The following is a 26,845-nucleotide window of genomic DNA, read 5'->3' as shown; positions in this document are numbered from 1 at the left end:
TTTCTTAACATATTAAACTGGAAATGCCATTTTTTCTTTATGGAACAGTTTTCTTTTAAGTCTTTATTCTAATACTTGCATAAACACCTCATGCTACTGCCTTTTTTTCCTGCTTTATCTTTCCCCAATCCTGACTCTTAAGCTAAGCATTTTGTTGAAGTCACATACAGCTTATTTGATATTGCTGGAAGTTAGATCTCTGCTTTTAATTACAGTGAAGACTGTTCATATTTCTAGTCTATAACAAAATCAGTCCATGGGTTTTAATTAAAATTTATGAGCATGCTTGGGACTTTTCATAGCTTTTCTTTTTCTTTTGAGGACAAGGAGGTAGAAGATGGGCAGGCATATGCCAAAATGAGGTACCTGGAAGAGGGATCATCTATGTTCATAAATTTAACCTACTAACACAGTCAGGAAAAGCATTTTCATTAGCTATTCATGCAAATAGTGACTTAGTTCACTTTTTCTGTTAAAAGGATTTATCCTGTTGTTCTATATACATGATATCTTACCTCTTTGAAAATGTAACAAACCCACTCAATACCTGTAATCCAAGGTGTCAACAGCCCTTGTTGACTTAGTTTAAGAACAAGGGTAATAAAACTGCTGATCTGTGGACTAATGCTTTCCTCTTCCAAAATTACCTGTAAAACATGGAACACCTTAAAATATGATCCTAGGCCCACTATGATAAATGTTAAGGGTCTTAATGATGTCACTGATTGTAGATCTTCAGTGGTTCAGTTTGACTAGTTTTCTAAAGCCACTGCAGTTGTCTGAAGACTGTTCTTTGGAATAGACATCAGATGGCAGTATTTCATAGCGTAAAAGAACATAACTCTTGTTATACTGACGGCATTATTTAAAAGAAGTACTTACAATTAGTGTTTTGTACGAAATAAGAAAAAATAGTAGAGGGTGGTATGTTTGTTCCTCACAATTACGAACATTTTAATATATCATGCTTTTATTTTGTCTACTTGTTGAATACCAGTTCTGTGTGTGCTACTCTTCCAATCAAGAAGGTGTAGAAGCAGTTATTGTGGTAATGTGTTAGTTATGATGTAATCAAATTCTTTTTCTCTCAGTGAAATAACACTTTATTTCCAGTTTTAATTTTATTCTTAATGAAACAGCTGCTTTTTTTTTTTTTTTTTTTTTTTTTTTTTTTTTTTTTTTTTGTGTGTGTGTGTGTGTGCGCGCGTGTGTGTGTGGTGTTAATAATATCTGGTCTTTATTCTATATTTGGTCAGTGTTAATTTTTACATAATGATTAAATTTTCTGTAAAGTCTTACAGAAATATACAAAAACATAATGCACGGTGATTTCGGCATTCTGTAGTGCTGTTCAATGCTGAGTTAAATTTGCAAGTACATTGTTATCAAATTTCACTATGACGCAGTACAGTTAAAACTTGTCTACATAATGGGGCTGACACCTGATAGCAATGTCATTCTTAATGTAAGCTAACCTTTCCCCTGTGGTTCTGATCTACTCCTGTCAGCATCATGATGTTCTCTTTATAATCCTCGTCAGGAACTGTGGCTTCAGTGCTAAGTGCAAAGGTGATTCCTCTCCATTGTGAGAGAAAGCTGCTTTTGCAGGATTTCTGATTTTGCTGCAAAACAGGGAGCAGTATTTGCCTTTCACACCTGGCCATGCAATTGTAAACGCCCTTCATCTTACCGAAAGCCAAGACACTGTGTGTGCTTCAAAGGAAATGCTTATTCACAAAGGATAGCTGGATTCTAAGGCAAAGTGTAAGAGGAAAAATATACTGCAACAATGAAAACTATATGAAACCAGTGTTCTGATTTTAAAAAGAAATCCCTCACACAGAAATCACTACACAAAATGTTGCTTCTTTGTTCCTCTAGGATGAACAGGAAGTATGGCTGTTGTTGTTACTGTTGCTGTAAAACAAAACTTTAGGCAAATTTTCACCTGCCTCCTGTTATTAGAGTTCATCTGCTACTACTGAATTATCAACACAGTTTACAATATTTATAAAATCTTTGTCTTTTGTAAGAAATGAAGTTAGTTATTTGATTAAAACTGAAAAATGTATAAGGCTCAGATTTGATTGACAAAGGTGTTGTTGTATCATAAAATTGCACTAATATCTTATTTGCATAATTACATGAAAATAAATAGGAAATTTATTAGCTGTATGAATGCAGCATGTTAATGTAAGTAGTTTTGCCTTTTTATCTTCTGTAAGTTCTCTTTGAATAGCTTGATATTTTATACCCCCATCATCTCTGAATAGAAAAAAGGCATTTCCTTAATTCAAGCAGCGGTAGTATTCTGATGAAAATACTAAAATAAGAATATGTCATTGTACACATACTACTAACTGTCATAGTCTTATTTGATGTGCATCTCTTAAACATTAGGTTTGTTTTTCTGAAAAATATAAGGTAGCAAGTATCTGACTTTCCTAAACTAATTTGAAAACTGGTTGTGATAAACTGACTCGAGGGCAGGGAGGTGAAGGCAGAAACTAAGCCCTTTTTCACTAATGATAGCATTTTGTAGCTTAAGAGGTAATCTTTTGGAATCTTGATTTTTTTTCCTGGAACATGGAATATCCTTGAAAGATGAATGTGGTAGATCCTTGAAAAAACAGAAGAGTTATTCGGCAGTCCCCCTTCCTCTCCACCTCCCTGAAGCTTCAGGAATAAGCAAAGGAAAGAATAATCAAACAAAAGGAGCACACATCTGATGTTTAAGCCCTCCTCCAGCACTTTTTATGTACATAACCAGAAGTCACTCAAGCAGCTGCAGCACATTAGTTACGATAGTTTAACAGGCAGCTTTACAGGGCTGATAAAGGTTGTGCTAAAGCAATTTCTTCCTCTTGTGCTCACTTGCTATGATAGCTCAGAAGTGATCTTTGGCAGCAGGGCTGTGAAAGGAGTGGTAATGTTTAATCGGTTTCTGTGGAGGAGTTAGCTTGCTTTTTCCTTTGTAGATCATTATCTATAGACAGACGTTAAGGGCAGGCAACACCATGTTGAAAACAGAATAGGCTGAACTGGTACAAGGTCTCTGAACAGTTCTTGGGAACTGATTTAAAACGGAAATATTTTAGGCAGCTAAGCAAACGCTTGATTGTATTAGACCTTAATAACAAAGTTACTTGAGAAGCATGGCTCAGCAGACAAGTCCAGACAATTTGCCTGTTCCTGAAGTGGATAATACACACAGTCAAAATCCATGGCTAAATGAAGATCTTGTGAAGACCCTGAGGGAAAACCTGTTGCAACACGAAAAGTCCAGGACAACTCGAAAATCTTCACCTGCTTCTCCCCGGCTGTGTCCAGTTATTTCTCCTCGAAACTCTCCAAGGCTATTGAGAAGGATGTTTTTAAACAGCAACATACCAAAACAGCGTCGTTTCACTGTGGCACATACCTGGTAAGCACTGAGATAAAATAATAATTTAATTTTTTTCATGGACTATTTATCTCTTTCATGTTTGTGCTTCTATTTCTTGGATTGATCTCTGCATTAGTCTCTCTGGTTGAAAGAGACAGTTCTAATTTGTAACTAAACTTAATTGCAGTCCAGAAGTTTAAAACAGTAATTCATAGGAAGCAAGAAAATATATACAATATATTTGACAGTCTTGTACAAAGGCTGCCAAATTTCCTCTGATTTCTTAGGTAACAACTCCATTCTTTCCTCTCCTTACAAAATAAAAGAAGTACTTTCATTCTGTGCTGTTCTGGCTGGAGTGACTTGGCAATTATTTTCTTTAATGTGTCTGTTGGTAATATTTTATTTTTTTATGGACAATTTTGGACCCCTCAGCCACCTAGCAGAATAATATAAGTTTATTTGTCTTTTAACAGTGCTCAAATTAAGGAGGGCATGATAAAGAAGAATGATAGGAATGGATATTTCATGTGAAATAGTGATTTTTATTAAAGCAGTAGCTAGAATAAACAGGAAAGGTTGTAAGGGAAGCCCTTGGTAAATGATTCACTAGTAGTATTTCTGTGGTAACTTGATCACTTAGATTTGTTTGTGATCAAATCTAAAAAAGACACTAATTTTTTTACATCTATCTCCTGTAAAAACAGCAGTATTATTTCATTACTTTTAAAATTATTCTTTCAAAAGGTGTTGTATATGAGATTACTGTAACTCAAAAACATATTCATGTTTGCTTTGATGGTCCTGAGATGTCTGGGTTTTTTGCTTGTGGGTTCTTCCCTCCCCTCCTTCATTATTCCTCTAACAAAAATGTAATATAAAGAAAGGAGGACGATGGAATATGTGCAAAGAAACTAAGTCAACTGTTTTCAAAAGAAAATAAGTCATGCATTCTAAGCAGCAAATGAATATGCTCTAGAAGCTTATTTTCATTTATCTGAAATTAGATCTACACTATATCTATGTGATTGGTATGTGCATTGCATATTGTACACTGCTGTGCTTAAATCTTTACTATGTATGTATTTATGTTGTTAAAGTACTTCTTGTATAAACATAATATTTTTACTCCTGAAAAGCATAACAAAAAGCATGTGCCTTTATAATTTAGGAATACTTTTTTGAAACCAATGTACCTTTTCAGATATTGCATGTGTAAAATAGAAAACTGAATGAAATCAGGATATTTCATGTTTCTTTAACAATTATGCATAAATCCCAACTGCTGTTCTTTGTTAATTTATTTATAAAACATTCTATACATAAGAATGTGCTGGTTAAAAAAGTAATTCAGGCAGATCTGGCTCACAATGTAAGATGAAAAAATTCTGAAAGTTTAGAGGGGGAAATTATCATGTGTGATTATGCATGTGTAAGCAGTCCAATGTGACAGACATGGAAAGGGGACAGATATGAAGTTAACAAACATGTTTGGGCAACATAAAAGGGCATAGGCTTGCATAATATTAAAAAGTGAAATTTTGTTTAAATACATTTTATCTAGTGAGCTTCAGAAGCTTGTATAAATGCCTTTTTCACTATGATGAGTGTATAAAACACTTGAGGCCTTCCCAAATATGTGAAACATTAGACCTGAAATCAATACTTCATTGTTATGATTTATGAGATGGGCTGATCAGAGTAATGATGGTTTTTTCCAGCAAGTAGCGAAGTACAGGGTCAAGCAGCAAGTTACATTGAATTACCTGAGAATCTACAAAGAACAGTATTTCTGAAGTGACAACATCAATAACACACTTAAGTGATCAGACTTACAGGCATATGAAGGGCTTAAAAATTTTTGTTGCCAAAGACCATCAAGGGTGTAGTTACTGTGACCTCACTGGGTTATCTAGTCAGCAAACTGAGATGCTATGTGACAGACCTGTGGTTTCTGTACACTTTGGCTACAAAGGCACTAGAGTGGTTTTAACTCCATATGCATATAATTTAGACAATTTGTAGGAAAACAGTGCATCTGAAAATGAAATAGTTGTAACCCCAATTCAAAATGATCCTGAAGGATCCACTCTGGGGTTAGTTTGGCCCACTGTAGTAATAACCACCTCTGCTTTATTTTTCTTGTGTTTCTAATGTAATCAGTTTTGTAATTCAAGAAAAGATGTTGAATTCATGTATAAATCTTTTTTGTTTAGTGCACTGTTCATACAGGTATTACAAATTTTAATAACATGACCTTATTCAATCTGCCAGTAAGCTGGTAAGCCATTCTGACTTTGCAAAATGTCACTATTTTTGTTAGTTTTCCTATTTTTTCTGATGATTAGAAAGTTGTGTATGTAGGTAGCACAGGAAATCAGTGTATGACACTAAAGATACTGCTGTGTGTTGTAGTGATGCCAAACAGCCTCCACAGATCCAGAGTGCCAAAACCCCCTAATTTAGATTGTACTTAGCTCCCTGATTTCAAGGTTCTGAAACAGCATTCACATACAGTCAGGAAGTGAGTGGGAGTTTCATGAATCGTTCTGGCAATGCATTTCTCCCCTTTTTTTATCATAAAGCTCGCCCTCTGTAATGGCTTGGGTTGTAGAACTTTTGACACCAAAATGCATTTTCTTAGTCATGTGACCATTATCTTTTCACAGTAATAACTGGGTTATCACTTTTAGCCATATTACAAGTCCTTCTCTAATTCCTTTTCATTATTCTTCTCTAGCTGTACCCCTGAATTCATTCAAGAACTTGAAAGATAAATTGCTACTTCTAGGATTTTAGAGAGGAGGAAGTACGGCCTTTAGAGTGGAAATAGAAGGGTTTAAGTGGCAGAGGTGCATAATGTCTTCATTTTTGTTGGAGAAATTTCTGAATATCTTACAGTTTCAGAGAATGTTAGTTCTGCCTAAAACTGAAATTAAAACTAGTTATCTTGAACTTTTAGCCTGGATTCCTCTCGGTCTGTAAAGAATTTCAGTCTACAGTCTGTAGGAAAAAAACATAGCAGCTACAAGTGTTTGAAAGTTTTGTGGCCAGGATTTCAAACAAACTCTACCCAAACCCAAATTCCATTTCCTCACAAATCTGTCTTATGTTGTATTACTGTAAAAGTATTTATAATGCTTTAAGATCTCACCAACATAGTGACACTGCAGCACATATTACAGCTGGACATGGGCAAGGTAAATTAAGTCCTCTGGTATGTGCTTGACAAAACCAGTTTCTGGGTTGTCTTGGTTTGCTCTTCCTAAGGCTTTTTAAATGTGCTGATTACCTCAGTGCCTTTTGGCAGGACAGATCTGGAGCGTGGAATCACACGTGCTGTGATTTGTGAGGAGAGAGGGCCTTCAGATCTGGGAAGGAGACTGTCAGTTCCCATCTGTGTGGACATCCAGCGTGTGTGATCTCTCTCACACACAGTCCAAAGATCTGTGGAAGGATGTTTAGATACTTTATATCATACACTCTTAGTTAATATGCTTGTAAAGTCAGCTTTCCTTCATTTTCTATGAAAAAATCCTTTCTGTAAAGGGAGGAAAAGCAAGAAACATAAATATTTGGAGCAGGATAGTAAGGTCAGTGGAACATAACAACTAAATTATATCTGTTTAATTGAAAGGATGAAGTCATGAAACACATGTTCTTGGTTTTTTTTGACTTTGGTGTCTTAATACTTCTCAGTGAATACAAAATGATCAGCCAAATCAAGTTGTTTTCTTCTGTGTTGTATATAACTTTGGACAGTGTATTTGCTGCTTTTGTGATTTCTGTGTGTGTTCAGAGACAGTAACTAGTCATATATGCCTCTCTTCTAAGTCATATAAAGTGGATTTGTTATTCACAGGTCTGGTGTGAGTGTTCCCCTTTGATAACTGTTCCCTCTCCAGCTCTTGTGGGGTTCATTCAGTACTTCCTGATGTTCTGGGCTTTATGTCTTTAGATGTTTTTTAAAACATGTACCCCCAAACCTAAGCATTTAATACAATTACTGACAGTAAAAATGACAGTTCTCAGTTAAACGGAGTACTTTCAGCTGAATTTAGCCAGTCTTTGTCCCCACCCATTGTAAATATTTTACAATGACTTTGGCATTCATATATGAAAATCAGAGATGCCTTAGAAATAGTTTAGATAGATATGGACAAGGCGTGCCATATTAAGTTTCAGGAATGTAACTGTCATAAATGTACCCATAAAACCAAGTTTGTCTTTATTTTTATTGCACAATATCTTTTCATGCACTTTTACTGCTAATTACAAAAAACAACAAAACATCTAGTGTTAGCTATAGGTAGATTGCAAAAGAGCAACATATTTGATGTGATTCTACACAACCTGGTTCAGTGCATTTCAACCATGAAACCAGAATGAAGCTGTACCACGCTAAATCAATGCACTTTTTATCACTACTGTATTCTTCCTACTTTCAGTATAAATTTTCCTAAAAGATTTTTAATACCTGTGTTTTCCTGTCCTTCACTCAGCCGATGCTTTTCAGGAACAAAAATAATTACACTTTGGCATATGGAAGTAATTTCAAAAGGAAGAAACATCATAGCAGATAACTAGCCAAGATAGTAAGTGAATAACTAGTTCACAAAACCAAATGTGTACTGGGCTGCATCCAAAGCAACATGGTCATCAGATTGTAGAAGGTTCTATCCCTTTACTCCATGCTGCTGAGACCCCACCTGGAGTACTGCATACAATTCTGGGGTCCTCAGCAGAGGAATTGCATGGACCTGTTGAAGCAGGTTCAGAGAAGGGGCAAAAAAGTGATCAGAAGGATGGGACACTTGTATGAGCCACGGCTTGGAGAGTTGGGGTTGTCCAGCATGGAGATGAGGCTTCATATGGAGTTTAAGAAGAGGAGATTGCTTGAGTAAGATGTTTGCCATCAAGTTAATGAGGTGCATCAAACAGGATGCAGTTTAACAAGGGCAAGTGCTGGATTCTGCACCTGAGGCAGGGCCATGCTGGCAGTGTGTAGACTGGGCAATGAGAGGCTGCAGAGCAGGGCCATGGACTCCTGGTCTCCTGGGCTCCTGGCCCATGGCAAGTTGAACAGGAGCCAGCAGTGCCCTGGCAGCCAGGAGGGCCAAGCGTGTCCTGGGGACAGCAGGGACAGCATGGCCAGGCGGGCAAGGGAGGGGACTGTCCCCTCTGCTCTGAGCTGGGGCGGCCTCACCGCCAGGGCTGGGGGCAGGTTTGGGTGCCACAATAAAAGAAAAAGACAATAAGCTATTAGAAAGCATCCAGAGGAAGAATGCTGAAGGGTCTGGAGGGGAAGTGATGATCATGGTGGCTCAGGTCACTTGATTTGTTCAGTCTGGAGGTGACAAAGGGAAGATCTCATTGCAATTTAGAACTTCCTTGTGAGAGAAAACGGAGGGGCAGGTAAAGATCCCTTCACCCTTGTGACCAGTTACGGAACTCAGGGAAATGGCATGAAGCTGAGCCAGGGGATGTGTAGGTTGGATATCAGGAAAGCATTTCTTACTCTGAGTGTGATTGGGCACTGGAACAGGCTCCTCAGTGCAGTGGTCACAGCACCAAGCCTGACAGAGTCAAAACCCTGTTTGGAAAACAGTCTCAGGCACGTGGTGTGACTCCTGGGGTGTCCTGTGTAAGGCCAGGAATTGGACTCGATGCTCCTGCTGGATCTATTCCAACTCAGCATATTCTCTAATTCTATGATGATAAAGTGCATATGTGCCTATATAATCTTACTTATTCAATTCAAAAAAATATCAGTTTCTTCTACTGCTTCCTTTTTTTTCTTTATTTACACTTTCTAAATCAGATCACCAGTATTCCATAAAATTTTAGTCAAGGTAACACCTGACATACTAGAATGGACTCTATCCAGTTCTTTTTCAGAATTTTTAGACTGAGTTATCACACTCCTTTTCTAGAAAAATATGTGAACCACTTAGAATGTAAAGGTGGACTGGATGCATAACATTATAAGACCTAACATCATAAAAATGCATAAATCTTTCCCAGGAAATAATTTAATTCCCAATATTTTCACAGAGACATACCATCTTTTATAAGGTAACTCAATCCACATATCCACTCTTGAAATTCTGTCACATAAGGAGGTGCATTCTTGTATGGATGCCTAGATTAGTGGGGCAGAGGAAAAGAATAAGCTTTGAGAACATGATGCTCTCTAATATTTTACAGAATGGTTTGTGGTAAGCTAAGAACGATGAGCAATGGTATTAACTACTGACAAATTTATTTACCACAGAGAAATAATACTAATTCTCCACAGCTCAGACCTGAAGAAAGACAGATGAGGAAAAAGTTAATCTTTCCATAAAGAAAGAAATGGCAACGAGCTATTTTCTCAAATAAGAGCTGTGTTAAAGGGAGGTCGTGGTACTGGGTAAGGAAATTGAAAACCGCTTTAGAAAGATCAGAAAGTGAGCAATCAAAGACTAAATTCTAAGTTTTTATTGTACAGGGACAGATAACTGAGCAAGGAAAGGCAGAGTGAAAGAGAAAAAATGACAGATTTGGCTGACTAGATTTGGTAGTACAGGAGCTGTCATAAAAATACTTGTTGCATCTCTCTTTTTCTTTCAAAATAAAATGTATCTCAAAAATTTTGATTGAGCTTTTTTCCTTGCTTATGACCTGCTTGCTTTGTAAAATTGGAATTTCTTCATAAGTTTTAGTTACTGAAGTACTATGCCTGGACCATTCTATTTTCTCACTAATGGCATGTCCTGTGTTAGACAGAATTTGGGATAAAATCTGAAAAAATTAGCAGAGGTGAAACAGAGTTTCTGATGTTCTACTCTTGTTTAGTACCAACCTAAAAACCTAAAACTGCTTTGCTAAGGTGCTATTGCACCCCAGAATTTTTATTATGTCTTTCTCTAATTGTATTGTAAGCAATTATACATGACTGTAAAGGTTTTAAGTATTGTACTCTTGCAATGTGGTATTATCTGTTTTCCAGAAAGTTTTTTGAAAATGTGCAAAAGGTTTCGGTAGGTTTTGCTACAAGTTTTTTTAGCTTACTGTGTAACACAGGCCTGTTAAACTCAAGCAGTCTTCCACATTGCTCTTTATTGCATTACTCTGACTGCATTTTGCAAACTTGCTGTTTTATTTTTCACTTTGCATGAGTGAATTACTATTTTATTTGTGGTTTCCTAGAAGATTATTTGTCCTTGACCCATACAATAGTATCCTGCCTATTTTTTCTGCAGCTTGACACATTTTCAAAATTTTATGACAGCTCAAATTTGTATTGCAAAGTTAGCCATTCCCTCCATCTGGAGTATCGAGTCGTCTGTACATTGGTCTTTAAGATTTCTTGAGTTCCATACACATAACCTTAAGGTTTCCAGTGTGTTATAAAATATTCAGAAGTTTATTTCCTTTTTTTTTTCTTGTAGTAATTCGTATCTCTAGATTTGTTTGTTGTGGGAATAGATATTACAATTTTTTTAGTACAGTCTAACAATGAGCCAGCTTTTTCTTTCATACATTCTTGAAAAGCTTCATCTTCTTTTGAAGCTGTAGGCATTACTCCATTTTTTTTATCTTGTGACATTTCTTCTGTATCTCATGACCTTTTTAGTATTTTATTCTTCTGTTTCATTTAGTACTGCACATAACTTTTTCCATTGGTCATCCAGGAGAAAACTGAACTTAAAATTTGCAAGTGGTTATTCCAACAATAGATAAATTTCCATTTAAGTGAGAAGGAGGATTGGGAGAAGAGTCTCATTGTCTCTGCCTATCAAGCTACTAGTCCTTTGAGGAGCAACTGTTAAGTGGAACCAACAGGTTTTACTCTGTCATTGGGCAGGCACTATCAGACTTCCACTTTATTCAGAGAAGTGAAACATTTGCAGGAGGCTGATTTCTGTCCTAATCCAGGAGAAATGTGCAGGCTTAGAACTGTTCTTTATCTAGGTCAGGTTCCTTAGGCTGTACCTGCAGTGGCTCCTCAGTTGTGGTGGGTTGCTGCCAGACCTGTCCCTTCATTCATACACTCCTAATGTTTGATCTTGGTCACTAGAGAATCTTGGTAATATTGTTGTCTGTTCTCATTGCAGAGTTTTAGGGAATAATCTTGTAAAACTTCTGTCGCTATCCTATGTAGTATACTATATTATACCATATATTGTATAATACTATATTGTACTATATAGGAAACTTAGTAAATCTGTTTTATCTTGAGTTTTCATCTCCCAAACCCTCAAAATACAGCAGGTTCTCTTATCTTCTTTCTCTTTTATGAAACAAGACATGAGTATTAGTGGCTAACACTTCATATTAGCAGAAAACTTTTCTTCTTATAGTTGTATATTCCTGTTCTAGTAAAATGCTCAGTATCTCCTATCTGTTATTTTCAATGGTTTAGTTTCACTAAACCTTTGCATTCTGTTGTTTAAAAAAGGATACATACAGAATTAATGGGAAAAAAGTAAAATGTACAAGCACAGGGTGAAATGTAAGACAAGAAGGATATATATATTGTGTTTAATTTTTTTTAATTTTTAATAAAGAAACACTCATGGTCATGTTGTGGTATGTTAATTATAACCCCCTTTTCTTCTTTGATAGTATTTTTCTTAGTGATCACATCTCTTTGGTATTCTTCAATGTACCAAATTTATCAACACTCCTTAAATATTCTTATAATATAGAACTTATCAGTTAGAGTCTCACTGTGACAAGTGCTTAACAGGTGTTCAGCCCTGATAGTGGAGTAAAGTTATTGTAGGCTACTACTAACAGACTTTTATAGTTCAAATAAAGTTGGAATGCTTTAAAGTGTCATAAAATATAAAAATGAATGACATATAGTTAAATATATTATGGGCCAGACTAACTTTAGCTGGAATGTCCAGGAACTTTCTTGGTGTTCCTTAATGCACTGATTTACCTCCGAGATAATCCTTTGATAGCTTTTTGGCTAATTAAAAAGCACAACTAAATAATTGTGAATAAAGTGATTAAATGCATGAACTATGGATTTTGTATACATGTGTGGGCTTTTTTGTGGTTTATGCTTTACTGGGCTTCTGTCATAAATCTGCATCTGCTGAACCTGACAGTCTCCAGAATAAGCAAGAGTGTGCTAGATAATGGATCTCTACGAAGTGTTTTAAGAATATTTGTCTATACATTAATTTTCCCTCCCTAAAATAGAATAAGGCAGCTAATAACTTTTATTCAAAATAAATTCTGTAATTTTTCATCTTCATCTGAAAAATATATATTTCCATATTAAATTATGCATTTCTGATGTGAATTTTAATGTTGTAAGTCCTCCAGATATATGTTAATAATTATTTTATTTGACCCTTATTATAAATATAATTTTGTGTTACACAGGACACACACAATCCCAGATAGCATTTTTATTTTCTTTTGGGGATAAGGTGGTTCACTGAATCAGACAAGTTAGCTATTGTCTGTCCAGTCTTAATACAAATCCTTAAAATCTGCTGCATGTTCGTAAGTGCAGTCATAAACATTAAAATATAAATTATTTTAAAATATGCCTCTTGGACCTCCTCATTGTTATGCTTATTTGCACGATAGAGATTAAATTGTCCAAAGGTGTTAATTACAATCGTAGAATGTGGTAAATTACAGAATATAATAATAATAATAATAATAATAATAATAATAATAATTAGATGTGTAAAAGCATGCTGTCATGGGGAATAGAATAGACCACATAATTAAATGTAGAAATCCAGTAAGATCACTAAAAATATTCATTAAAATTCCTAAGAAATGATTGTACAATTAACTATATTCCCTACATAAGAAATAATTTACCAGCTGTAGTGGCGCATGTTTTGTTTAGTTGCCTTTTATGTATGTTTATTGTTCAATGGTTTGTTCTGTGTACCCCCTGCCTCACCCCCTGGATGGTTTGCTCCTAGAAACCCCATAAGTGACAGTTGTCAATCCTTTCCCCTCCTTCTCTGACGCCTGTCTGTCACCTCGAGGCCCCGCCTCAGGACTAGAAAGTTCCATGAGAGGTGTCCAGTGATAGGCTGGGCCCAGAGGAGGCTCCTCCCTCCCTGCTGTGATTGGTTCCTGCATGTGTCAGTCACCTGTCTAACCCCGCCCAGGCTGAACCCAATTGGTTGGTGCCCTCTCACCGCCCACTGTACCCCCCTTATAAAAGGGGCTGTCCCAGACAGCTTGGGCTTAGTCAGAGCAGTCCCTAGATGGTGAATTGGGTTGTCTCTGTTCTCCAATAACCTTCTTGAATTTACTCTGCTGACCCCTCCCTTCATTCCTCCGCTGTTGTCTGGACCTGTCGTTGCTGCCTTCAGCGACAGCTCGTAGGAGCCAAGACCCACAGAATGGGCTCGGCCTGCGGTGTCTGAGCTAGCCCGGGCAGGCTTGGGACTTTGTCCTGAGAGGCACTGTGACAACAACAGAAGTAGTTGAAACTTCTAAACAACTGTATGTTTCACTGGTTTCCAAGGAATGCAACATTAGAGAGCTAAGTTAGCTATGCTAGCTACAAGATGACCATTTTAAGAATCATTGTGTACTTAAATATTTTTCACATTTTGTGGCTAGTAGTTGCTGTGTGGATCCTTCCATGTGGTTCTCCCGTGAGTGTGTTAAGCATGGAGTGATGCACCTCACTTGCAAGAGAGAAGACGCAATATGTTTTGTTGATACAGCAGATTTCAGCAGTAGGTGTTGCTGTGTTTTAACACCTTTTGATGGCAAGGTGCACTCAACTATTTAGAGCATAGAGGCCAGGGTAGGACAAAGCTGTCAGGGAGGCTCATTCACTGAGCCATTCATTGAGTTTCAGACAGGGCCCCCTTGCTTTCTAAACTTCTCAGTGAGGAGTTTGGGTGGGGCTGGATCCAACCCCAGCAGCCCAGACTTGGGCAGTGGTTTATGTCTGAAGGATTACACGTGCACAATCAAGCCTTTGTGTCACTCAGCTGAGGTGCCAAAGCCTAGCACGCAGTTAATCACTCACTGGGAATGTGCTGCTGCAAGGAATCCCTGCCCCTCGAGGTGTCCCCTGGACAGACATTCCTGCTCAGGAGGAGATCCTGGAGTGCAGCCCTGCAGGACAGCCCTGGGCTGCCCGCTGGTTCTGGCTTACAGCCACGGCTGCCCAGCAGCAAGGTGTGCAGGTCCCTGGGGCAGACAGCCCTGGGCTGCAGGGTTTGTCCAGGCCCCAAAGCCCAGGGTGAGCTGGGTGCAGCCACCACAGCCCCAGTGGGGATTGTGGCTTCAGCTGGGGCTGGTGCTGGGGGGAGCACACTGCCACAGCAGTGACTATGTCTGTCTGCAGGGGCTGTGCAAGGCAGATGTAGATGATGTAGGTGATGCAGATGATGTAAATGTAGATGTAGATGATGTAGATGATGATGATGATGATGAAGATGATGTGGATGTAGGTGTAGACGTAGATGTAGATGTAGACGTAGATGATGATCTAGATGATGATGTAGATGTAGTTGTAGAGGTAGATGTAGATGTATCAGAGAAGGAGTTGTTGCAGCCAGGGCCACACAGCTCTTTGGTGGTGCTACCTGGTGGTTGTAGCAATACCATAGCAGCAGTGACAATTTCAAACTTCTGGCCTTTCACCACCAATAACTTGCCAGGAGAAAAAACACATGTTGTGCGGAGGGGAGTGGACGATGAGAAAGATTAAATCCCATTAAATGTGACCACTGTAAGCAATTTGAAATGTAACACTAACACTGAACCATGTTGAGTTTGGACTGAGTGCTTCAGTGTGTGAAAAGTCATTTCAACAGAAAAAGACAGATTCCAGATAGAGTTTGTGAGGAATTTTCTAATAAAATACAAAACTACAAAAATTGGAAAATACCAACTTATTGTAATTGAAATATTTAATTTCAAATACTCCAGAATTTCTCATCCACGTGACCTCCAAGAAATTGCTGAGTAAGGAATGTCTTATTTCAGTGTCTTTTAGAATGTCTTTTAGAATGTCTTTTAATAAATTCACTGTATACTCAGTGGCCATATCTGCCAATTAGTTTCTAATCTTCTAATTTACATTATCAAAATATCTTTCTGAAGTCTTTTGTGGGGTTTTGCTCCAATTTGGAAGCCTTGTCTTGGAACACTGTCACATGCACAGCTGTCTCCTCATAATAGTGTGCAAGTAAGAAGGTCAGCATCATATCAACCATTCAGAAGCACGATATCCAATATTTCATGACATGGAAGTCCTTCTGTGAGAAAAAAGTAATTCTTTTTGTTATTTATTTGGTAATAATTTTAAACTTGATTTTGTTCAGACAATTGTTAATTTTTTTTTACGACTGGTGTGGGAATCTTTTAATCTGGCTTGTAAACCATCAACACTGAATGAATGTACTTCACACATGAATGTAAGAACACACATTGTCAGTATTTTTATTCAAAAACATATATAACACAGAAAATTGAAAGTTTATCCTTCAGAGTTATAAATCTTCTCTACAGAATCTTTGTCAAGATTGTTTTTTGATAAGTTGTTGTATCTCCATTTTTCTCTGTAGTTCAAATGATCAGCCATTACACTGTCCTGCCGCTCACATAACAGTTGTGGGGTTTTTTAATTACAAGGCTTTCCAGAAGATGACAGTATGCTTCTTTCAAAGATTATATTACAAGGTAGAAGATGGACTCTGTGTTGATGAATTTAAACTACATGCCTTATGGATTTTTGTGAATAGATCAATAAAAGTATAATTGTTTTTTAATAAAATCTGTTTCAAACTGTGAAACAAAAACAGTATAACCTTAATATCCAACGAATTGTTAAGAGATGTGAATATGTAATAATTAACTAATAATTTGTAAATTAAGCTAGATTATGAATAGGTAGCATCACAAGATGTTTTCACAACCCCTTCAGACTGTGGAGCATCTGTTGCAAATCTTGTGGATATACTGGGCAGGAGTAGCTCCATTTCTGGTGAGGCCTTTTTTTTACATGAGGCAGGAGATCAAAAGTAAAATCTTAGCTGATTCCAAGGAAGGAAGCCTCTCTCTTTCATTCTCCATATATTCTCATCTATATAGTTCTCCATACTGCATGCTACATTTAAATAAAAAACTATTCTAGAAATGCCTTACAAAATAAAAAATATTTTGTGTGTTGTGTCTTTGCTACAAGCTGCTACTTGCATGTCCAAAGTGCAAAGATCATCACCGATCAAAAATAAACAAAAGAAATTTATTCATATTTAAAAGCCATATAAAAATGTTATCAATTATTTGAATGCACATGATGAAACATCATTGTTAAAAAGGCAAGGGCAGGTAAAAACATGCAGTGACCTTGGCCTGTAAAAATTGCTTGGTAATGTTTTCTTCATATAATCTTGTGCTATGAACTTCAGCTGTTCAGTAGCTGCTGTTTCCATCCACACCCTTTCTGTAGCAGGATGGTATGCTTTAGTTGTCACAAAAGGAATTTTAAAGAAGACAAAAAAGAATTACTTCAAAATGGAAATCACCTAATATTACAGAGGCAGTTGTTTCTTTACAACCTGTAGGGTGTCATACGTTAGCTTATGCAAGAACTGAAGTTTAGAAAACTTGGCTGGAAAGTTCAGGAAGCCTACAGAAAAGAATACGGCTTTTCCAGAATTTTGTGTATATTATGTGAAAGAAGCTCTTCAATAAAAAGATGATGTAGTTACTAATGGATGCAGTCTTCATTTGTAAAACAAAATAGTTACATGAAATGTAATTTAATCCTCTTAGGGATGTTTAAGCCTTGGAGTAGGCTTAGCTCTTTATATAGATTTTGCAAAGGTAACTAATACTTCTGCATACCTAATTATGTAATAACTTACAGAGATGCTTACTGTTTAAGTGTGACTTTTGCAAAGTAGTCTGTTTAAAAATATTCTATTTTGCAGATGGTAAAATAAAGGCGTCATGAGAAACAGTAGTCTTAGACACGGAATTCAAGATGAACAGTTGGAGGTACAAAGGTAGCTGGTTTTGGGGCATTTGAGTACAGATGAAGTAGCCTGAGTGAGAGTATGACACAAAACTCTAACACCTAGCAGTAGAGGCTTGTCAGCAACGTTAAGATTTGTAGCATAGGAAGACTGGAGAACAACAAGAATTGTAATGCTTGGGTGTGTATGAAAGTCATTTGATTGCAAGCCAATAAAATTGTCTGACTCACTTTTGAATTCTAGAAGACTAAGAAGGCCTCAGTATGTTGACAAACAGGTTGCAATGCAGGCCACATACAGTAGTATCAATGACTGTCTCATTCCAGACTATTTTAATTCCTGTGAAGATGTTAAACCCAATTGTTATTTGCCCATTATAATCCCGTCAAATGAGTAAGAAGTGATGACTCTTTCTGTAGCAAGGCCCTGTTCTGTGTGCTGTAATAACTAATTTATCAGCAGTTCTCTAGAAATCTTAATTGCTTTCATACTCATTGTGATATAGTTACCAAATTGCAAGTAACATGATGGATTTTGTTATTAATTTGAAGTTATTTTACCTTTTCAGGAGTTTTGTTGTCCCTAAAATGAAGGTCTTTGAATATCATTGCATTTTCACGCAATGACTAATAAAAATAATCAGTATCATGTTTAGACCAAAATGTAATATGGCTCAAAATTAATTTAAATTGTTTTAAAAATAAAAATACTACCACAAAAACAATTTCAGGATAATAATTTACTGCTTGTCACTACAAGAAGAGAAGTCCAGCTTTTCTATAAAAAGACTATTACAACATGGCTTATGCTGGTAACTTACAGCTCATTTTTCAGGGTAAAATCTTTGGGTGAGGATTAGGAAGCATTTCTGTAAAACCTACTTCTTCTCCATTTATTTATTTCAATAGAGTGTTAAGTCATAACACCTAATTATTAATTATTAATTATCTTGTATGACTGAGTCAAAATATTCCAGGATTTCAAACCTAATGGTGTCATCAGTTATACTTGTGAATTAACAAAGTTGTTTATAATATATTGCCTTAATTTCCAAATACTTGACATATTGTATTATTTATCTCAGGAGTGTTTTGGAAAATATTGGAAAAAGTATTGATAAGTATGAAATGCTATAGTTGACTACAGGTTAAGAAAATGTTCAGTTTTCATCTTTTGAATATGAAATACTCATTTATAGTTTTTTATGGTGTCAACTTTCCAGGTATTGTAGGAATCTAAGAAAACAGTTTTGAACTTTTTAACTTTAGCAGAAACTAAAGCAATACAAGCTTTAGGGGTTCTTGACATATAATTGTTAGAGTACCCAGTGACCTGTAGCAAAAATCTGAAACATTAATGTAGTTGAGCGTGACAAACACATCGGAACAAATTTATCTTGGTTGTCGTCAGACTTAGCAGTTTATGTGAGCCACACTAGCCTTGGCAATGCAGTCCAAAGCTCAGTTGTGCCTGATTTACAGGAAGAGCAGTCAATGCAAAAGTTTACCTGCTTTGATAAAGGTGCAGACATCCTCCGTGAAGGAGAAAAGGTCAGACATTTACAAAATAGTGGCTCCTTAAATACAGTGTGTATGTTCCCTTTTGTACATTAGAGTTTCCAATGTCTTTTGCGTTACAGTTTCCCATGTCTTTAAAAACTGAGGGGCAAACCCTCATTTTGAGGCCTTTTTGCCTCTTTATTCAGAAAATACATTTGTTCTGCTCAAGCAAAGTACTACTGTTCTGATGGAAAAGATGGTTGTGATCACGGTTAAAGAGCATGTCTGTCATTAAGTGTGCTGATTATGACTGCTTGGACAAACAGTTTTAGCATTTTTAACACTTAAGAGCCTGTCTTAAAATCTTTATAAGCTTTCCTGTAGGCATTTTCTGATTGCAGGTTTGGTCTTTGGTTAATTTTTAAATAATAATAAAAAATACATAATTTTATGTTTTCCTCATTACTTTCCTGTAGGCTTGGCTGAACTGTGTATGTCTCCCATACTTACATTAGGAGGGATTTAGAAGGCAATGTTGGGATACTGGAGCCACATAATATCTGACTAAGTACATTAGACATGTATCAATATAGTCCAGATGGGTGAACATGCAAAAATGCAGAAACTACACCATTTTTTTTTTTTTGTATTTGTGGGATTGTATTTTTAGGAGTTCAGCTGGTTATTGAGTCAGAAAGTTTAAATATTTCATTTTCAGTATAACTTCTTTTACTTGAAAGTAATCTAAATCATTTGGCATCAAAAAGAGAATCTTTTCCAGAAAAGATCTTGGCTGATCTTGTCTTATTTCTATAAAGGTTACCTATTAGTGATTTAACTAGAAAGGCTATGGGACCTTGCTGAAATCTAAAACTCTTCTTTTTTTGAGTTTTGCATTTTAAAAAGACAGGGTATACCAAAAAAAAATACCTTCAGAAAATAGACATACAAATTAAATAATGAAGAGTTATAATGTAGAAATGTAACATCCAAGTATCTTTTTATATTCTCTGGGGGTTTAATTAATTTTAATTTTACATTCTATCTCTTGTTTGAATGTATTTCCATACTCGCAACTCCGGTAATTAAACCAAAGTTTTTATTCATGGCTTTGCTTTCCATGAAATGTCTATCTAGGTGGTGATTTGTTCTGTAGATAAGAGTTTGAAAGCCCTATGGCAAAATGAATAATTTCTTTGCATTCTGATGCCTCTTGAATATTGTAAGGGTTATAAACTTCCTGAGACCTTCATGTGTGCTATTTCTGCACTTGTAGGCACTTGAATTTTGCAGAACATTCACTGAAATTGCTTAAAGAAATCATTCAACAGAGTTCATACAACTCTGAAAAAAACAGAAACTGGGGAAGAAGGTAAAAGAAAAACTTCCTATTCTAATAGTAATTATACTGACATTAGGAGCATAAAATATTTTTCTTCCAGGGCAAACTAGGACAATTTGTTTAGTAGCAAAACCATCTTTATTAATTATAAAATTCAAGCTGGAGCAATGCAAATGTTCCGTTTGTACTGTAATATTTACTACTAATAACTGCAGAGATTTTTTCCAGAGATAAAAAAATGGAAGAAAAAGAATGAATTAAAAATCCATTATAAAACAATTTAAACATAGCAAACTTGAATTAGCTATTGGAAATTGAATGTAATTGAAATTCTCTTTGCTGTTGCACTTGCTAGAAAAAAAATAGAAAAATAATGTCATGCTGACCATTTCCCTACTGTGAAATATGTGGAAGAACTAGTGGGTAAAATACTATGATAGTTTTGCCAAAAGAAATCAAATTAAATTACTTTTACCAAGACTATTGTTTTGTAAATAAGCTTTGTCCAGAACCTAAGACCAACAGAAATGTAAATATTTTTTTTTTAAATATAGATTACATTTCTCTGAGTCTTAAATAAAATACCCAAAGGCTTGAACATTTATTGCTGCCAATTCAGAAAGACAGGCATGCAATCATAAAATAAACTTTTTTTTTTAAAAAAAAGTCAAAACAGGAATGAAAGACAAGGGAAAATATAACAGTTATATACATAAAAGGAAAGACAGAGAGCACAAGTCATTTATTTACATCTCAAAGAGTAATCAAAGGAAATTGTCTTGTTGAGTTTGTTGAAGTGAGTCTTAACCTGCAAGTATTTTGCTACATATTAAAGTTGTATGAGTATATAGTAAAGCTTTGATTCTTTTTTTTGTTCATCATAATAACCCATCCATTTAAAAACTGATCAAACAGTTATAAAAACAACTTAGTTCAGAAAACAAAACCTATCTATTGTTGTTTCCGACCAGCTTAGATGGCCAATGTAGAAATTATGCTTTACTTGTGTGGGAGAATGAATGTATGGAATTAACAGAAAGATGGCAAAGTAATCGATCTCCTTGCAAGCTGATTCTTCTCAGTCACTGAACAAAGCATAACCACTGGAGCTGTGAGCCTTTACTGTTCTGAGCTGCACTGCTTTTGGTAGGAGGAGGCCGTGGATGTGGAGGAGCAGGTCTGAACACGCAGGGGAAGGGTGTGGGTGGTGTTGTCAGTGGCAGCCTGCTGCCAGTTTGATCCACTGGGGCTGGAGATCACTTTGCAGTGAAGAGTCGCTGCCCAGAAGGTTGATACCTTGTCTGTGGCTCTGAGCAAATCTTCTTCCACAGCTAAGACCAGAGTTATAGCTGCTTGAGGAGTAATTTGTCTCATGTAATCACTGTTATCTTATAACCCTAAATTTAAAATATACGCTATATCTACATCACAGATCTATTTAGGGAGAGGAAATAGAAGCTCTACTTGTTTACTTTTAGCAGAATTTTTTGCATTATTACATTCAGGTACTTGAGTAACGTATGTCACTACAGAAATACACATTTCAGATGTGTAGTTACTGAAAACCATTGCAATTGGTTAAAAGTAAATATGCTACTATTTTGAATAGCAACATAGGTAAATTTGCAAAAGAGTTGCAACAGTAGAGATTTGTTAAAGACTTAAAAAATTCTGGTTTTCCAGTAATGGAACTACAAGAGTGAACGGGAACACCCTAGAAAGTAAACAAACAAACAAACAAAAGATTAATTTTAACTGATCTGTAATGAAATTATTCCTTTTAAACAAACTTCTTTATAACAAATGCTTTGGATTTACTTTTATTACTTCTTTTGGAAGTAATTTTCAACAAAAAAATTCAGGCTACTTTAACTTAGGATGAGTATCCCTATTACTGTTCAATAAGATTAAAGTAAGCACCTCTAAATTAAATCTTCTCTGAAACAGCTGATGTTTGAGCTACTAAATGCCCTCTGCCAGAAGTCTACCTCCTCTCTATTTTTTAGTCCACTTGAATCAAAAGAGGAGCAAGTTCAGAACTGGCAAGGTTCTGTGTCCATCACAGCCGTGGAATGTCTTGCACTGGAAGGGTCTCTAAAGATCACCAAGCTCCTATGCCCTGCCATGGGCAGGGACAGCTTCCACGGGACCACACTGAACACCTCCACAGCTTCTCTGGGCAGCCTGCTCCAGTGCCTCACCACCTTCCCAGAGAAGAATTTCTTCCTAATACTAATCTAAATTTTCTCACTTTCAGTTTGAAGCCATTGCCCCATGCCCTCTCACTACACTCCAATGTAAAAAGTCTCTCTCCACCTTCCTTGTAAGCTCACTGCAGGTACTGGGAGGCTGCAATTAGGTCAGCCCAGGCCTTCTCTTTTCCCGTGTGAGCAAACTCAGTTCTCTCAGCCTTTCCTCCCAGGAGAGGTGACCCATGCCTCTGACCATCCTTGTGGCCCTTCTCTGGATTATCATTTGATTTCAGTATTATTTTAGTAGTAAATGGTTACTGAGGACAGACAGAAAAAAAAAAAAAAAAAAAAAAAGGAAACAAAAAAAAGAAAAAAGAGAAAGATTGGAATACATGAGGTGGAAGAAGCAAATGCTTATATTTAAACTGCATAATAAATAATGAGTTCTAGCACCTTTTGGAACAAAGACCAGCATGCTGCACAGCCATTACTTTCCTGTGTTGCCTGGAAACTGACGTGAAATATCCCTGTTCATTTGCATCTTGCCCTAGCTCTCCCCTGCTGAAGTGTTTGATAGCTCAGAACAGAATATGTATTGAGCAGAACACAACGTTGGTAAACCCATTAACTATGTGGGGGTTTTTAAAGTGTGATTAGTTCTCCTACATTTCAGTACAATGTCACAGAAAAAAATAAGAAGCAAATTAAGGTGGAGGTAAAATAGGACTATTTCAGTTCAGTTAATCAGCAGTGTCTTTTCAAGGAAAAAGAGAACTTCAACATTCATAATATCAATATGTTTGAAAAACTGATAGGTTTCATACTTGGGAAACTTTGGCAAATTATGCCCATTGCTAAAGTAAGAACTAACAGTCTTAGTCTGTTAACTCTTCAATATCTATAATTTAAAATATTTATTGAAAATAATAGAATAGTCTCAATGAAAGACAAGTGAATCCTATAGAATTTAATTAAAATTAGCTATTTTTATGCCAAGTATCCCCTCCCCCCACCCCCTGAAAGAAAAAAAAAAAAGAGAGAGAAAAAAATGAATACATTTGTGGTGCAAAGAATAAACTTAAACTTTTTGTTATTGCACAAGTTATTTTCAAAGACTAGGTCCTTCTGTTTAAACTGTTGTAGAATAGAAGCTAATGTTGTCTGATAATGTGCAGTTTCTAAGTAAACTTTTATTTTTGTAGTCAAAGACTCTTAATAATATTTGTCTGGACAAAAAGAATAGTTTTCCTCAAGTGCCATTTGTCAGTCCATCAAAGTCTGTAGAAAAGAATAGAGGACTGGCTTAAGGTCTAGGTCCCTGCATATGTCTCTACATAGCTAAAAATTAATTACATTGTACTTTATACTGGATCAATTCCAAGTAATAAGGCCAGAATTAGTATTTCTAAAGTTGTGTAAATTCTGACATACGTTGGAATCAAGTGTATTGTGTAACACTTAAAAGTTATATACCTTCAGTTCATAAGAGCTTGTTTCAGGTTTTCTGGTTTCAGGTTGATAATGGACTTTTTCTAGCCCACTCTGTAGTTCCTTTTGAAATGAGTTCAGTGTTTATGTGCGAAACATTTGAAATATAACCTGATAAATGATTGAGAGATAGGAAGAGTGTTCAAAAAAGTTAAAGCAAGAGCAAAAAAACAAACCAATTTTTCTTCTATTACAGAGCACTAAAAAATAATAGGCTGTATTTTGCAGGAGAACTTTTGTTTGCCAGTGAGGAATTTAACGTTTGCTTCAGACAGAGACAATCTCTGCTCTAAAAAAAAAAAAAGTAAAATTAGTAAGTTTATGTGTCCAGATGTTTTTCCATTCATTATTTCGAAAATAATTCAAATACATAAAACTATTAATTCCATCTATCAGTGACATCAGTGACATTACCTAAAGATCAAATGGAGGCAAACATGATGCTGTATTTTTGATAGAATTGTTTTTGGAGAGAGAAGGAAGATTTTTTTGGGGGGGGGGTGGAGAGAATCTAGAGAATTTCTAGCAAGAATGCCTTAATTCTGTACTGAACAAACTCCAGAAACTTTTTTGAATAAAAACAAAACAAACCAAACCTTTTAGAGCAGTGGGCTATCATAGAAGAAAAGGATGCTTCAAAACTAGTCAGGTGATGTGATGGGTTTGGGGTTTTTTTTTTTGTAGGGGAGAAGGTGTATGTTGAATTTTATGCTTTTGTTTCTTTGGAGTTTCTTTTGGTTTTGGGTGGTTTGTTTGTTTAATGAGTTAGAAAATGTAAGTAACATGATCTAGTTCTTTTTATATATATGGATTTCAAAATAGGGGGTTTTTTAATGTACACTTTAAAGCTCCCAGAGTCAAGACTATCAAGCAATAGTGATTCCATGCAAAGAAACACATTGAAGAAAGCTCATTGGCAATAAATACAAGAACACAAGAGGGAAGACAACAACTTTAGCTATGCATAGCTAACAATGGATCTTAAATAACAGACCTGAGTTCTAACAATCATTGTGGGTAGTTGTCTGAAAGTATCTACTTGGGGCTAAGCAGGAGTCTTAAGAGATCCTTAGTTTGTTAGGTGTTATTAAAAAAGAAATAGTGAAAAAAAGTGAAGATTGGTCAGATAGACTAAGGTGCTTCAGTTTGGAAAAGAGCTTGGGTTCCTATGAAAATATACAAAGATATGAGACAATGAGGAAATTTGAAAAATCCCTCACTACTTGCCATGTAAGAAACAGGTCACTCAGTAGTCATCAGGGAGCAGGTTTCAAATAAGTTATTTTTTCTCAGCATAATAAAGGTATTTATGTGACTGTCAAAGTATACACAAGATAAAAAATGTTTAGGTAAAATTCAAGGATAAAAGCCTGTTGAGAGTTATTCAATGCAATGATGATGTGTATTCAGCCACAAATTCAGGTTTCCATATTCTCACAGGAAATATTGAGAGAAATGCCATTATGTTTTGAAGTTCTATTTTCACATTTTCTGTGAGCACCTGTCAGTGGCCTATGTCAGAGAGTCAAAAACTCAGCTAGGTCAATTTATAATCCAGCCCAGCGAGGTTGTGTCCATGTGTAAGTGTGACTGGGGAGTTTGTTTGTCTGTATCCAGCCTATGCTACCTGGAGGGTTCCCAAATAGAAAAGATATTTTTAGAACTGTTAATATGAATTCAGCGGTATCATGTGTGACTGAAATTATTCCCCAGTAAATGAGTGTGGAAATTGACTGAATCAAAGGCAGGAAACCCTTTCTTTCCTTTTAATGCTTTTCAGTAATTAATAGCAGTCCCTGTGAAGACTTCTCTTGCTCATCTGAATTGGCTGTCATTTTCATATATCCTGAATATTGTTTATCTGCGTGCTAGACAGTATTTCATCAGCCTCAAATTCTGTTGAATTACTATCATTACTCATCCCATGGGAAAATCTTTTTAAAGATTTTACACCTGATTTCAATAGAAGCAGCATAGTATCTTAACATTCTTTGTTACTTATAACAACACTGGCCAAACTGAGATGAGGAAAATAATCACTAGCAAACTTTAACAAGAACTCAAACAGCTTGATAACTTCTGCTTTAAATACTTTACTCTTCGATAACTTGGTTGGTCTCATTTATTACTTTTATTTGGATTGATTTCTATCCTAAAAGGGTATATATAAATTTCTTTGTGTTTAAGACCAAGAATTTAGTAAGAGCTGGGGCTGGGTGGGACTATACAACACTGGTAAAGCTTACTAGTAGAGATTTGGGCATATTTTAGCTAGCTCAAACTAGCCTTCTTTGGTTTTGTAGAAAGTAAATGAAAATGCCATGCTGTCCCTCTTGCCTAGGTGGATTTATTGTCATTAAATAATAACAAAGCAGAAGATTTTCAGTATTTTTAGGATATAGGCATATTATATTGCATTTGTTAAAGAAATTGTTTTTGTTGAATAGTTGAAGTAAGAATGTTTAAGAAGTAATTGGTTCAGGTGTGGACTGTGCTGTCTTTTTTCCCTTTTTTTGTGGAATAATGTAAAATCTTCTGCTGTTTCCCATGGTGCGTTAAATTGGCATGTGTGTGACATGCATCAGAAATGTGTAAGATGAAAAAATGGCTCTTTTATTCAAACGATCAGCGGAGGGGTAGTGGCCTGCTGTCAGGTAAAAAATAATTTCCCAGAGATTTCTCAGTATTTAAGCTGATTAAAGAAGAGTAGAGATTTTTTGTGATCATTGATTATTTGTTTATTATATTCATTTTATTGAAAAGCTATCACATGTTTTTTCACTATAGAGGACATTTTGGGACAGTGCTATAATACAACATTTAATTACTGCAGAAGGCATAAAATGTGGTTAAAATTTTACTTTATAACTGACTTCACTGACTTTCTGTTTTCCTCTGGAAATATTTCAGACGGCTTTGTATGTTCATGTAGTTATATCTACCCTTTATTAAATGATATAATT

General features: G+C 35.9%; 1 protein-coding gene across 3 annotated transcripts in view; it reads left to right on the top strand.

Moving 5' to 3' along the window:
• The window catches only part of PDE4D (phosphodiesterase 4D), a 535,741-nt gene that overhangs the window by 222,617 nt on the left and 286,279 nt on the right, over window positions 1-26,845 (top strand). The window contains exon 1 of one of the 3 annotated variants that reach the window (XM_063421936.1): window positions 3,044-3,424. The exons of the other annotated variants lie outside the window; for them this stretch is intronic. Coding sequence (XP_063278006.1) covers window positions 3,156-3,424 — 269 coding nt within the window. The 5' untranslated portion in view covers window positions 3,044-3,155. Of the gene's footprint in view, window positions 1-3,043; window positions 3,425-26,845 lie in introns of those variants that run through there. 3 annotated transcript variants of the gene reach the window in all.

This window comes from Prinia subflava, chromosome Z, assembly GCF_021018805.1.
Source record: "Prinia subflava isolate CZ2003 ecotype Zambia chromosome Z, Cam_Psub_1.2, whole genome shotgun sequence".
Taxonomy (NCBI): domain Eukaryota; kingdom Metazoa; phylum Chordata; class Aves; order Passeriformes; family Cisticolidae; genus Prinia; species Prinia subflava.
Note: the sequence above shows the minus strand (reverse complement) of the source record. Positions and strands in the feature narration are given on the sequence as shown.